Source organism: Patella vulgata, chromosome 6 (assembly GCF_932274485.2).
Source record: "Patella vulgata chromosome 6, xgPatVulg1.2, whole genome shotgun sequence".
Lineage (NCBI taxonomy): Eukaryota > Metazoa > Mollusca > Gastropoda > Patellidae > Patella > Patella vulgata.
The window spans coordinates 23,151,908-23,168,036 of record NC_065884.2 but is presented as its reverse complement, the minus strand read 5'-3'; the positions used below and the strand labels follow the sequence as shown (position 1 = coordinate 23,168,036).

The window sequence follows — 16,129 nt, the reverse complement described above, 5'->3', positions numbered from 1 at the left end:
TGTTAGTCCCGAAATGACTTAGTTTGTGTCGAGTGGAGGTTAAACCTCATTTCTCTCTTTGGTGTCGCGTGTTCATTGATAATCTGTCGTTCTATCTCCAGGTCGTCGTCACACGGTTCGGATAGATCCATAGGGTGAACAAACTTAGATATTCAGGTTCAATCTGCATGCGCAACGAATATTTCCAACAGGTGCTAGGAATATTTCTATGACTGAATAATTCGTGGGAAAATTCGTGGGTATTCTTTAGTATTTGTCACAACTGTCTTACAAAAGATTATAAAATTATCAAAGTAATCAACAAAGACCTACGCGAGCGAGTTTTAATCTCACCGATAATTGATTGGTAATTCTTGTTAATCTTTTGTGGCTTCACACCCGCCGATTGAAGGCCTGATTATACAGTGTTGATTCAATGGAAATCATGTGACGGGACGGCTGATTGATGTCGTAATTCAGAATATTTAGAGTACAGATTACTCAAAGATTTTTTGGCTGAAATAATAAGGAAATAAATCGGGACATGAAAATGATGTTGGATTTCACACAGTTCCGGAGTATTCAGAGGTCGGATGTATTACTATTTCCTTTTTCTCTTGTTATGCCTTGATCATTTTCTCTTGTCCTTTATCATTTTCTGTTGTTATACATGTACCTTTATCTTTTTTCTCTTGTTATGTATGTACCTTTATATTTTTATTTCAGGCCATTAGACAATCTTCAGTCATGTTTAATATCATTAAAATCTCAGATCAATGGTTTACAGATGTCAATGGAAGTACATACAACTAATATACATAGTTCTAATCAAACAGCCAGGTTAGTAGACAGTTATAATAATAATAATATATCAACATTTATAAAGCATGTAAACAGAATAATCCAAAAATTTCTAATGCGCTGCTGGTTCCAGACTTATCGCTAATTATTTCTTTCCCCTTGTCAGTGATGCAGGACGAGGGCCTGACAAGGACAGCTGTTTAGTCGTTTGGATGGGACGAAAAACCGAGGTCCCGTGTACATATTGGCGTGCACGTAAAAGATCCCTTGGCAGTTGGAATTCGATATAAGAGTATGGCGTATGCCCGTCTTCATTAGCCCAGTTTAGGTGCAGAACAGTAGTACGTTAAAGCCCATTTCATTTCATTTCATTTCTTTCACAAGGGATTTCATATTCCTGAAGTAATTGCCCTAGAAATCCCTCTCTAGCCATTGCTGTATTGAGATTAATCTATATCATCCAGAAAAATATTCTACGAATATTAGTCTGGATGTGTTGTCAACATTTGAGAATAATAGGTCATTGGCTAGATTATCCGGTCTTTTACATATCATAAACAAAATCTAAGCGAGGTAAGTAGTCCTAAAACAAGATTTTGACGCCCATGGAATTAATATAAGAATGCCATTTCAGAAAACTCATTTGGTTGCATTGCCAGTTCAATATCCATAATTTTTTTTATTGTAAAATTTCTCTCTTCATGGACCATACCTAAGTTTTTTAAATTAATCCTAATTCGTCACCATGATTCATGTTTGTTACATTAATGCAAGAATTATGGGATTTATTGCGAAAATGGTGCAACTCTTACTTGACTTCGCCAAAGAAACTTGATAATTGACTACATTAAAAACCAAACTCACGGTTACGCATGGGCAATGGAGCTTTTCATCAAATATTGACAACAGTCCCAGACCCACCATACGTTGAAGACTAGGAGGTTCTGGGTGACCGAGACTATATTGAGACTGACGACTTGAGTCTTTTGACAAGAGTGTGTCCATTCTCATCGTCCTATCCAATCTCTCCTGAGTAAAATGTAGGGAATTTACATGACTTAACCAGGGTGACCTCTTTAAAATAGAATTCTAGTGTTTTTAAGTGCTGATTTCACGTAAAAATTTACCCTTGGATGCATTGGGAAGGAACGATGATACTCGCATAGGTAATTTGTCCGTCGCTTAAACTTGCTATTTGAACGAAAATTCTTTGACACAAATCTCCGATATAAATTCTATAAACATGTACCAATAATTATTTGATATTTATCCATTTTTGTGAAGAAATTCTATAATTTTTTTATTTTATCAAAATAGTACATGTCGTATTTCTGTCCAGTTTTTTTTAAACACAATACATAACATGACAACCCTTCTCTTTGATCTGCTGTGTGTCCAAGAGATTCCACGTGCACGGTGATTACCAAATGTTTACATTGGAGCTATTTTGGATAGCCTTATTTATCACATAATTAGATTCTCTGCAATATTCTGTTATGTACTAGTTCATAGAGCGTAGTACATTTCACACGTTCTGACCTAATGTAGGTGCGTTTGTCACCAGACACTTTACGGTAATATTTTTAGAGCTCTGGTTAATCCTAACTGATTTTGTTACGTCGTTATGTACTGGTTGTTGATCGGCCTATTAACCAGTCATAATTTTGGACTCATAACACACTTTATGGCATATGCCGATCTTCCATTAGCTTATTTATTTCATGCAGAAGAGTAGGATGTTGAACCCCATTTCATTTCATTTCCGGGGGAGGGGGGATGGCCGAATGGTTAGCGTGTGCACACTGTATCATGAGTCAACTGGCGTGGTTTCGATTCCCTGGTTGTATGTGACAAGGAGTAGGGTCGCCTGTCCAACCTCAGGGGTTTTCTCTGGGTCCTCCGGTTTGCTCCTACTGCTAAAGACCCCTACATGCAAGCAAATATTGAAATAAAATTGAACCATATGTTAGTCCCGAAATGACCTAGTTTGTGTCGAGTGGACGTTAAACACCATTTCTCTCTTCTCATTTCATTTCCAAAAATATGTTAACAACTGACTGTATCATACCTACCAAGTGTGAATAAACAACTAATTTGGCCGTCACCCAGGTTGATTTCTGGGTGCATAACAACTGTAACACTATCTTAGTGGTAACAGAAATCAGTTTCGTAAATATATGGTTTATTTACATCGGAACAGAATATAGCACAACTACATCAATACTCCAAAAACTAGACTATACAGGAACTAGACTACATCGGGAACTAGACTGCAACAGGAACACATATAACTATATCAAATCCACAATTCTGCCTCTCTGCCAAGGCAGCGGCTGAGTCCATACGCCGGTTTGTACGTAATATGAATGTATACAGATCATGTGCAGCCCGTAAATGACTTATTGAATTAATTACATGTTTAATTACAACACAATCATGACTTAAGAAAAGTGCATACAGAGTTGAAAGGTAAATATTATATATATTATCAAAACAGCTGGAGGTCAACAAGTTCAATTTGATAAAAGTTATAGAGTACTTTGTTACACAACAGCAGAAGACTGACTATCTTAAAGAAGCTAAATTGCTAATATTTGGGACCTAGAAATTGACACTAATTTCAAATCAGTTATATTCAGCAAAATACGCCAGAAGTCTCAACCGAATGGCGATCTCTAGTGTCTGGTTATTCCAGGCTACATAGTATTGCACATGCTCTCCAGATAAGAATGCCGGCACTGTTTGACATGACTTGTGGAATATGTCTAGCCTCGTTCTTCGAGTCCCTTGTTAGAAATGGGACTGAAATGCATTATGGTACATGATTCGTGTACCACTGGTAAAATATTTATTTTCACTTAAATATTGGACATTGGAAGACATTCTTTTCCCGGGAAGATCACAACATCAATGTTGATTTAAATTGACAAATAATTTGTGTTTTCGATGTCGAAGACTTTGGACGATATTGAGTTAGAGACTTAGCTACTTTAACCTTACTGTATTATTATTTCAGTGATATAGAAAAAGAGGTACATGAACTACAGCAAGTTGTTAAAACTGTTGCTAATACAACATTCGCTTCCTTAACAACAGAGACGGCTTCCATATCAACAGAAGGTGCACAAGAGGAATAATTTCATGGGGAAATATGGGATTAAATGTTTATTTGTAGGGGAAGTTTCATGTATTCCCAGATTCTTAAAAACGGGAATATTTACATTTAGAAATTTAGACAAGTGGCAGTAAAGTATTGGGTATGATGGGAATCTAAGTTTCGATTCCCTTTGTTAATGTTTGCCAAGATAAAACAATTATGGACTCCATTTATTATTTAATCAGCCATCATAAAAGTTGCTGTATCATTTATTTCATTGTATCTAGCATTATTGCTTTGTTATAATTATGCAAACTTTACTAGTCTAATTATTAATCGCATGAATATTAATGCTAACAAAGATATCGATCGCTATTGCATTGTTCCTGCTATTTTATAAAAATCACACAAAGTAACATTCCTCATTTTAGAAATATGTCAAAATATTTATTTAAAAATTGCTATTATTGGTCTTTTGTATGTGCAATGTTTTCTAGAGTCATCTATTTTTTTTTTTTTTTAAAAACCTGTTTATATACGGACAGTATTTTATTGTTACCTTATTACAGCTTATATGTTTCCAATCGGATACCTTTAATATATGTTGAGAGAATGATTTAAATAAATAAATGTATACAAGTATAAACAAATATTTGTCCTTATAATTGTCATTTAATCCTATCAGATGACAAAAATTTTACCTGTCAAAAATATAAGTTTGAATCCCATGTAAAAAAGATGTTGAATTTTATTGCTATTAGTTTAAAAGAGTATATGAAATTATCTATACTTTATGATATAACATAAATTGAACTACTGTAATTTTTCAAAAATTGGATCTTTTATAATAATTTGTTGTACATACAGGTAGTATGTTGATTAGTTTGAGCATAATTAGGAAAATACAGGTAATATTTTTAAATAGGTAAATCAAGTTATGAATATGTAAGGTTGTATCACACTGTGCTCTTTTTATTTGTAAATAATTTTTTGGCTACTAAATTTTTTCTGAAAAGAATGAAAGCTGTCAACAGTAGTAGAATTACACGAATGTTCATTTAATCTGCCTTATGAAATTTATGTAATCTGCCTTTATTGTTACATCTACACAATTATTTTTGTTGAGGTCAATGTGATAATTATAAATACTTCTGTCACAATTTCTAGTAAAATCAAATTAGAGTTTATTATTTAATTTTATTTGAACTTTTTTTTTCTATAAAATTTATGCAAAAACACATCTAGACAAGAGTTTTGTAAAGGACTGTGTTGTGGAAAATTTAGTTTAGTTAATTAAGCACCTTTACCTCATACAAAAGTGGACATGATTATGTTTGTAGTATTCTGGCTTGATTGTTAAAGATGTCCCCTAGAGCATAATTCGGTCATCTTTTCGACCCTCTTTACTAATTTTTATCTGAAAGCATGATATATGTATTGGCCATGAAAAATCAAATCATAACCTCATAAGCTAACAATAAATTAAATGAGTTTATTATTAAAGAGCATGCTTATGCATCCTCTTAAAAATTTACTACTTATGTTGTTAAAATGTGTCAATTATCTAAAAAGAAAAACTAGACTTCTTTAGGTAACTTAAAAACTTAAAAGATGTTATAGTAAAGTGTTTGGTAACAAATATATTTTGTTTGTAATACCTGTATGGGCTGTATGTATGAAACTATATGATATAAATCTAAATTTTGTAAAATATGGAATTTGTATGGATCTCATATCACTTATTTATTTTATCTTTATTTCTCTGTACTTATATGGAAGAATAGAGTTTATATTCATATAACTAAGAGTTCAATGATTTCATCTTTTATTTAAATAATGTCATATAAAATAAAATAGGTTATTATTGGTGTGAGGGGCTTTAGCATGTAATATATGTAAATTAAACAATATATAATATGGGGTTTATCAAGTCTTATAATATTGGGAGAGCACCATGATAGTATTTTCAACTCACCATAGGGCAATGAATATAATTAGTACACAGATTAAATTATTTTACAATTTTAACTGCAACTTGTAGATCTATCTGAAACTACTGTCCCATCCACTGGGATTATTAAATTTGAGTTTGCTACTAAGTACAATACTGATTTTCCATCATTTCTATGGTGTGTGGGGTGGGGTTGGATTGGATGGCTGAATGGTTAGCGTGTGTGCGTTGCATCATAAGGTCTATCATTGAGTCAACTGGCGTGGTTTCGATTCCCCGTTGTATATGACAAGGAGTAGGGTTGCCGTCCAACCTCGTTTTTTTCCAGGTCCTCCGGTTTTCTCCCACTGCTAAAGACCCCTACAAGCAAGCAAATTATTGAAATAAAATTGAACCATATGTTAGTCCCGAAATGACCTAGATTGTGTCAAGTGGACGTTAAAATCTCTCTTGTATGTTCCCTTCCTATTATTTAAAAATACATTATGGAGATTCGATAAAGAGCTGGCTGTTCTCACTATAATAGTTAAAACTAGATATTGTAAAGGAAATTTGCTGAAAATTTCAGTCAAATTGATCGACTCTGAACCGAGAATTTAGCGATTAAGTTTTGTGCCTAGCCTTGATCATCATTACTAAAGTCGGTTAGATAAAAAAAACAGTCTCGATTATCCATTTTTTGATTTAATCATGAGTGAGCGGTGGGCAGCAGATTGGATCCTAATCCAGCAAATATCACAGGCTAGCGATGACATCGGGAGTTGATTATGGTCTTGATAAGTTAATTAATGTCTAATTAATAATTTAGATAACATTTCAGGCCTAAAGAATGAGCGTTGGGCAGTAGATCAGATCCTAATCCAGCAAATATCACAGGCTAGCGATTATCAGGAGTTGATTATGGTCTTGATAAGTTAATTAATGTCTAATTAATAATTAAGATAACCTGCAATAGGCAGATTTAGGTCTTACATAATGTATGTTTAAAATAAGGTTTATATAAATAGAACAATCATACACAAAGTTATGGCTTAGTAAAATGAGTACAAACATGAAAATTCTAATGAAAAATCCCCATATTCACAAGAGGAAACTTTTGTGGGGTACACACATAGTTTAAATAATCTCTTTTATTTTGATATGTCAATTTTTACAGAAATAATTTAGTTTGATTTTTATTTTTAAACCATATTGCAGACTTTTTACTAGAAACTTTTTTCATGATGTGGAATCATCAAATGGTTGTTAAATTAAGACATTTAAAGTTAGAACCAGTTATTGACTGTGGAATATTTGATATAATGGTAGTATTAGTGTATTATACACATTTAGTGTAGAAGGTTTAATGTACGCATAATTATAGTATGTTTGTTATTTATTTTGTCAGGTTCTGTTTGTTTGTATTTAATCATATTTTGTTTACATGTACACAAATATGCATATTTTATCAGATGTAAATAAGCTTAATGGCCTAATTGACCTAACCCAGTTTTATCTAGAGTATCCCCCAGACTTACAGCATCACACAGACTACATTAAAAGTCTTAAAACCTACTGAAGGTATTATATGCAATAATAAAATTCTTTTCTTTAACCTGAAAAGTAGGTTGACTGCATCCATATCATAAATGTATAAACCAGTAAATAAATGATGTGATTCCAGAATCTGTAGCTGGTTTTAATACCTTAAATCCGAGCTCTAACCCTTAGTGATATAGTCACACGGGGAGGGGTGGACAAGTTCTAGAATCTAGCCAAATAAATAGAATTCACTATCTTTAGCAAATGTCTTCTCATATCACATTCTGGAGAGACAAATAAATAGAATTCACTATGTTGAATTTAAGATCTTAGACAAATGCCTTCTCATATCACATTCTGTCAAGAGACATTGGGTATTTCTTAGAATTGTCACATTGTAAATTAGCTCCAATTTATCTTCATTAGTGCTGATTTACCTTTTTTTTTTAACTAAGATTCATCCTTGTATTCATATGTCTCTGTTGTAATACTTTGTGATATAATATACTGTATCTATATACTATAAATATAAATTATTTTTACCTTTAAATAAAACTTTATATATATACCCTTTACTTTACTACACAACATATGTATATAATTTGTTGATTTTGAGGGAAATAAAATGAAAAATAAAATTAGAATGTCATTGTTTTAGGTCAGAAACCAGCGGCTGCCAGACAGGATACGCCCACATTTTGCAAGAGATGGATAGAGAACAAGCTAAAAACAAAAGCGATTTTCTGTACAATCAAGGGCAATAATCCAGAAAGTTATGGTCTGAAATCCGCAAATATCAAAAGGGACTGAGATCTTTGGGATATAAAGATATGTTTTAAGTTTCATTAAAATCAGATAAAAAATTGTGACCTCTAGAGGGTCCACAACCGTTGTATTAAGCATACTTTTACACAATTTGCGTACAAAGAGCGGCCATTTTGTTTGGCAGTTTTATTTCAATTTTCTAATTCAACCTTCATTATGGTGGAATGGTGATATATTTAAACGGTTTTTAAAATCGGAAAAAAAAAAATTGTTACCTCTAGAGAATCAGCAAGCTAAAAATGTGATTTTTTGAACAAGCAGGGGGCCATAATTCAGGACTATTTTTAGTCTTTCTCTCCCTTTTCCTTTTTACCCGTTTTGCATGGCGAATTTTGTGTAGAATCGAAGAAAAGAGTTTGAAAATAAATTTTCTGCCAGGTTTTGGTGTATATTCATGATTTTGAGGCGAAAGGATACAAAAGTTGAGAGGTGTAGAATCGAAGAAAAGGGTTTGAAAATACATTTTCTGCCAGGTTTTGGTGAATATTCATGATTTTGGGGCGGAAGGATACAAGAGTTGGGAGGTGTAGAATCGAAGAAAAGGGTTTGAAACTAAATTTTCTGCCAGGTTTTGGTGAATATTCATGATTTTGAGGCGGAACAAGAGTTGAGAGGTTGGTTAGGTTGAAATGAAGGGCCGAAAATTGCATGTTTAATTGTCTCTACTTCCAGCTTGTGTATCTTAAGTTTTTCATGAAGAACCTTGTACGTGCTTTTGGGCAAGAGGTTGCACCATCTGTGGTAGAAAGCATTCTACTCAACGAAAATTTGGGAAAAAGTTAGAGCCAGCCTAAGAGACGAGAATTAACTATAAAGTCAATGGGGAAACCATTAGTGATCTTTGCCATAAGCGCAAATATCGACAGGAACCAGGATCTATGGGTTATAAACATGCATTTCAAGTTTCATAAAAATCGGATCAAAATTGTGACCTCTAGAGGGTCCACAAGCTTGATTTATCACCCAATAATACATTCTACAGTAGATATCGCTTGTGTGATATATTTCATAATCTACTGCGATATCTCCTTACATGAATTTAATTGGTCAGTTGAAAAGTAACTACTTTTTTTTATTTTCAAAGAACAGTTCATTTCTTATTAAGAATAACTTTTTTTAAATTAAAAATGAACTATTGTTATTCAATTGACCTTGATGGAAACACTGGGTCAATATAAAGGACTTTGCAATGGTTGAATTGCTGTCAAAAAATGATGTATCACTACGCCGTAATGTTCAGTAAAAGTGAAATCTACAGCAAAGAATTATATTTATCTATTTGTGCATGTAAGAAGGGATATGGTGATAAATAAAATCTCCTACTCGTCTTTTTTGATATCAAAAAATATCAACATTCGTCGATAAAGTAAAAAAAAAACTCGGCAGAGCCTCGTTTTTTGTTACTTTATCAACTTAATTGTGTTGATATTTTTTGATATCAAAAAAGACTGGTAGGAGATTCTCTATATACCAGATGTTTACACTATTTGTGTACGAGGGGTCATAGGTATACGGGCTCAATAACTGTTTGGAGGGTAGCACTCGAAATGCCCGAAAAAATTCGGATTACCCCACCCCCACAAAAAAATAAATAAATAAAAATTGGAAACTTTGAAGACCGCAAACGCGTTTTCTACCATTCCAGCCCGTGAACTTCAAAGTGGTTTAACAAGCCTAACTGGCTGACTCTTATTCCAATTAACCAATCCAGCTGCCCCCATCCCCACACCCCTGGCTTGTACGCCTATATGAGGGGCGGCCATTCTGTCCGGCAGTTTTGGTCCAATTTTCACGAAATTAGAACTCGGCCAAAATTACGGTGTAACGCAGGGGCGGGTCCAGGAATTTTTGCAGGAGGGGGTTTGCCAGATTCCTGAGAAAATGTATCTCCCCCCCCCCCCTCGGCTTGAAATTTTTTGAGAAATAAATAGTCTCTACTGTCATTTTGGCGTATATACATACTCATTGAGCTTTTTAAACAGAGAAATCCAACATCCTGTTTGACGTCAATTTTTATTATGAATTAATACGATGACATTGTGATTCAATTTAATTATTGATGCAAAGCATTAATTTTGATATCACGTATATCATTATCTCGCGCTTTGAGTGCCCATCCTGTCGCACCATCTGACGATAAATATGACACTTTTCTCACAAAAAAAAGTTGTTTTACAAAAGGTTGTTATACAAAAAAAAATATTATGTAGCTGAGCAGGTAGTCAATGGATAAAACATACCTTGACTACCAATCACTCTGTGACTCGATAAACCGCTATATAATTCAATTCTGTGGCAAGGCGGGGGTGGGAGCGGGTAGTGGAGCCCAGTAGAGTCATTAGCAACTTGAGAAAATTTTGAGTTTTGAGCGAATTTTGCTCTAAAAATAGCCCAAGTTCAATTCCCCATTGGCAAGACCTATTGCAAATTTTCCATGTGAACCAAATATTTATCATTCTATAGCAAATAAACATTTGGGAGCTTCAGCTACCATGCTGAAAAACCTATCCAATAAAAAGCTTGAAAAATAGAACAATATCATTTCAACATAATTTATTTAACTTTGACATATTTTATTTTTGTACATTTTAAAAATCAACCTTTATATTACTTTCATTGAAATGTAATTTTACTATATACAAGATTGTGCTGAAAAGTTTTTGAATACCCTGATCGATTTTTTACAGAATACATTAATTGAACGGAACATCTTAACTCTACGCTGAGGGATATTGATCAACTTAAACATGTATTTTTGATCCACTAACATGCTGTAATCCTCCATTTCCAAGGCATTCTCGCGCTGTCTTAACCGGTCCACTGTATTTTGAAAAAAACAAAAAAAAACCATCTAGCCTGACTATGTGATGTAACGTTATCTAGTAAGATAGTCACGTGGATATACGCCCACACAGCAGCTATGTCTCATGAAAAAAAGATAGTAATAAACAACAGCTCATCCAAAAGTACAAATTGAATGTTGATCAAATTTGATCCTCAAGTAATCTAATTTCTATCGTGGAACAGAAAGTTCTAGAGTGCTGATAATCAACAAGGTTCATCCTATCCGATCCCAATGCTTCACACCAAATTTCAAAATCAATAGACCTGATCCTCTCAGTTTTATATAATGCTTCACAACAACTGTATATCCCTTATCACGTTCACAATGTTTTCGGAAAAGAGGGCATAATTCTGAAATAGAATTCGCGGGATAATTCACACCACTGTTTCGGAAAAAAGTGGGTGGCTCGGAACACTCAATATCGATAAAGTTTGATCTCTCATAGCAACAATCCGTCACACAAAATTGGAGAAAAAAAAATGTAGCTGCTATCGCGTTCACGGGGTTTTGGGAAAGGAGAATAACTCGGGAAAACGGCGGATAATGCTGAATATTGATAGTGTTCATCCGTATGCTTCACACCAAATTTGAAAAAAAAATACATATAGTAAAAACTGTATCCTCTATCGCGTTCTCAAGGTTTTGAGAAAGGGGGTAACTCCGGGAAAGGTCAGAGAACGATGGATCGTGATATCAGTCTCACATGGCCCGAACGCTTCACACCAAATTTGAAAAACAAAGGTTTTTCCTCTAATATGACCCAATATTTACTGTTACATGCTTATATCGCCTTTGTACATTAATTGTACATTAATTGTACATAAACTATAGATCGACAGAAGCGCCAAATGATTATAATCTTAGTTTTGAAGTTTCGCTGGTCACTAAAACCGGTGCAGCTAGATAAGATCGGCGCAGGAACCGAATAAAATCGATTACGGTAATAACTAAATCAGTGAATATGGGGTGAAGAATATGATTTCCACCAATTTATATATTACCATAAACCGATTACATCCTGTCCCTGGACCGATGTTATCCTGACTGGTCATTAATTTTAATGATATGCGGAAACTTAAAAGAAATTAACATTATAAATCCACGTTGTGTAGACCGACAAATATACTAAAGTTCTAAATGAATGACAACTAATTCCGCTCAGCAAGTTTTTAAAAAATCCAAATAAATTTAGAAAATCCAACAGATTAGAAGACTGCCGTGTTTTAAATGCCCCAAAAAACAATCCCACTGATAATAAAAATGTCTTTGAAAACTTTGACGGGCATCGCGATCACAAGTTTTAAAAGCCCAAATGTGAACGGAACAATAAAAAGTGTTCGTAATTTACGATCCGAAAATATTGAATTCCTTCTGAATTAATGAACAGCAGCTTTGAGAAATATTGTCGCATGGACGGGCGGACGGACGAAGAACAGTCCGACGGACAACTGCTGCAACTAACAATATACGTCCACATTAAATGTAGGTGTGTACAATCCGGGAAACAGGACAATTTGAATTTTGGAATTTTTGAACAGCTTTTATCTGTGCATCACCGTTTTTAACGAACTACGGTGGACCAGTTAAGACGGCGCTATTCTCTGTCTCTACCGTTTCACATCTTTTAAACCTCATCTAAATCATCCGTATCTTCGTATATAAGGGATGGGCAGCAACAAAAAACCAATCTATAAAGCTGGAATCTGAAAAACCGGCGTATTCGTTTCAGCAATGGTTTCTTTGTAATTGGAACTGGCCCTCCTGAAACAAGTAAAAACATTATTCAACTTTCATTTGAAACAGGATATTTCATTCTTAAAGGCACAACAAGGCAGATCCTTCACATAATTAATCTCTAAAGTAAACAAATACGTTGAGATGTACGAAATAGATAGAAGTATTATTACTATTATTTATTTAAGACACATAAAGATGGCGCAGTGGAATTGACTGAATTTAGATTTGATTGATTGGAATCAATCTTGGACACGATTTCTTTAAAATTGAAGTAATTTCGATTGTGTATGGGCTTAAACTCCATATGTTGTGGCTTTAATATACATAAAACTGAATTTAATTATTGCATTCGTACATACGAGGATATCGCAATATTTTACCAGTTCCGTAAACATATACAAGTATTCCCCATTCACAAAATACATGTACATGTAATTGACCCCTTATGGTTAGTAGAATTGCTAGACATAATATACATTTTACTTACGGTCACATTCGGTACTCAGTGGAACAAATTCTTCAGATAAATCTTCGTATCTTGCCACACTTACACTTTCATTGAATTTTATATTCTTTATACATATTTGTGGCAGTACATCTAAATAATTAATAGAAATTGTTTCTCCACATTTATCAGCCACTTCGCTTCCAGGAATGTTATAGCTGTTATCAGATTTCCTATCATTGTCTGTATATGGATGACAATTCTTTTCAAATATTTCAATAGTTGGTGGTGTTTTTTGTTCAGATTCGTCTTCCAGAACATCTTTCAAATCTACTTTTGTAGTAAGTTGGAAATCCCCACCTTGTAAGTTCTGGTTTCCTTCAAGTTGCGTTTCGCCAACTGGATTTGGTATAGCCAATATGTATTTCTCCATGGCGTCAACTGTTTTGTGGCCATCTTCTGTTCCTTTAACGGATTTATCTGCCGAAAATACAGCGTAATAATGCATTAATTTTAAAATAAGATCCATCAATATCTTATGATACTTAAGTGACCCCCTTGTGACAAGGATTAGGGCGGCCTATCCAACCTGGTGGGTTTTCTCCGTGTTCCCCGGTTTCCTCCCACTGCTAAAGACGCCTATGTACAAGTGACTTACTGAAATAAAATTGAACCATGCTAGCAGTCCCTCCCCACTTGTCTAATATTTATTCTCCACTCTCAGTTATTTATTTATTTATTTATTTTACGTTTCTAAATAAATAGGAGGTTGGGTGACCGAATGGTTAGCACGCGCGCTGTATCATACTGTCTGTCATTGAGTCAACTGGTTTCGATTCCCCGGTTGTACGTGACAAGGAGTAGGGTCGCCTGTCCAACCTCGTGGTGTTTTCTCCGGGTCCTCCGGTTTCCTCCCACTGCTAAAGACCCCTACGCGCATGCGAATTATTGAAATAAAATTGAACCATGTGTTAGTCCCGAAATGACCTAGTTTGTGTCGACTGGACGTTAAACCCCATCTCTCTCTCTCTCTCTCTCTCTCTCTCTCTCTCTCTCTCTCTCTCGCTCTCTCTCTCTCTCAATGACTAATAGAAATATAATAATATATTTTAATAATTTAATCCAAACTGAAGTTCATTTATTTTATTCTATTTATTTCTTTATTTACTAATCCCGAAACGATATTTATTGCGTATCCGTGGAAAACGTTTCTAAATGAATGGATACAAATGTAATTATAATAATCCAAATAGAAATTTAAATCTCACCATTAAGGGTCGTCATTTTCTTACACAAAAAATTCCTGTAAATAATAACAAAGGAAGTCATTAATTTTAATTATCATGAAATATATATTAGCGTGCTGCAATAGAAGAATTAGTAAGTTTTTTTTACAAGGATGTAAAATGCATGGTTTTTGGACAAATTTCTTTTTAAAACTACGAAATTAAGCAGTCTGTCAGAAGAGCAAAATTTAGTTAACCTGCGTGTAACAAGCTGAGTAAAAATATAGATAAAATCTAAAAAGTCTTACCCATAAATCGAACAAAATTTGGAAACACTTTCGATCTTCTAGAAGAGCGGCCGGGTTTATGATTATGACGTCATGTGATTATTCTTCTGACGTTTAGAACTTCGTGGCATTATTTTCTGTCACTATTTCTTAGTATAAATTTTGTACGTTATTTAGAAAATGAAATGTGACAATTTACAAAGCAGTTTTAAAAATGAGGCAACTTATTTCAAGCTTAATGCTCAATATTTTTGTGCCTCGATCTGCTCGTCTAATTGGTACCATATAAGCCCTATAAGCCTAGGCATAGAAATCAATTTTAAAATTTATAAAGCCAGGCCCTCGCGAATAATTATTATCTGCTTTATTCATAGAATACAGTGGTGAATTAACTCCGACAGAAAATCGACATAGTGTTGTTTCTTTTGATAATCAGTGTGGCTCACTTACCAGGAGTTCCGGGGTTCTATCATGGTATTATTCAAGAAAGTTCCCATGTACACCCGTCTCCATTATCCCAGTCGGCGCAGAAGAGTAGGACGTTAAACCCCATTTCATTTCGTTATCTTATCGATAACGGGGTGATAAAAAAAAGTCTTGTAACGGCAGTGTGAAGTTAGCTCAATTTGAATCTCAAAAAAGCAGATTTGATGGCTGTATAGGCCTAACTACAGAATGTCTCGAAAATACATTTGATTAAATGAGTTTTCTAAAACGAACTAAATGAGGATGGCTGAGCAATGGATTCACATATAAAAATATAAAATATGCTTATTCTCCTTGTTTAATTTATATTGGCGAATGTCGAAAAACGAACTACTTATTTTTCAATATTCAAACTTGAATCTCAAAATAGCAGATTTAATGGATGTATATCTACAGAATGTCTCCAAAACACATTTGATTAAATAAGTTTTCTAAAACGAACTAAAGATATCATTAATGAGGATGCCTGAGCAGTTGATTCCCATAAAAACTGGTCTTTATCCTCGTTTTTTATAATTAGACTTGAATCTCAAAAATACAGATTTTAATCATGCATATCTACAGAATGTCCCCAAAGCACTTGATTAAATGAGTTTTCTAAAACTAACTAAAGATATGATTAATGAGGATGTCTGTTCAATGGATTCACATAAAAACTGCGCTATCTCCTTGTTTTTGTGATACTCGTTTTTCGATATTCAGACTTGATGGATGTATCTACAGAATGTCCCCAAAATACATTTGATTAAATACGTCTTATACAACGAACTAAAGGTATCATTAACGAGGATGTCTGAGCAGTGGATTCACTAAAAAATTCTCTTTCCCCTTGTTTTTTGATATTGTCGAATCTCGAAAAAGCAGATTTAATGGATGTATATCTACAGAATGTCTCCAAAACACATTTGACTAAATAAGTTTTCTAAAAT

General features: G+C 34.0%; 1 protein-coding gene across 1 annotated transcript in view; it reads left to right on the top strand.

Annotated features, from left to right (window-relative positions):
- The window catches only part of LOC126824760 (golgin subfamily A member 3), a 35,181-nt gene extending 27,206 nt beyond the window's left edge, over positions 1-7,975 (top strand). Inside the window, exons 13-14 of the mRNA XM_056101614.1 lie at positions 706-819; positions 3,797-7,975. Of these exons, the coding sequence (XP_055957589.1) occupies positions 706-819; positions 3,797-3,917 (235 nt within the window). The 3' untranslated portion in view covers positions 3,918-7,975. The remainder of the gene's footprint in view (positions 1-705; positions 820-3,796) is intronic.
- The last annotated feature ends 8,154 nt before the right edge of the window (positions 7,976-16,129 follow it).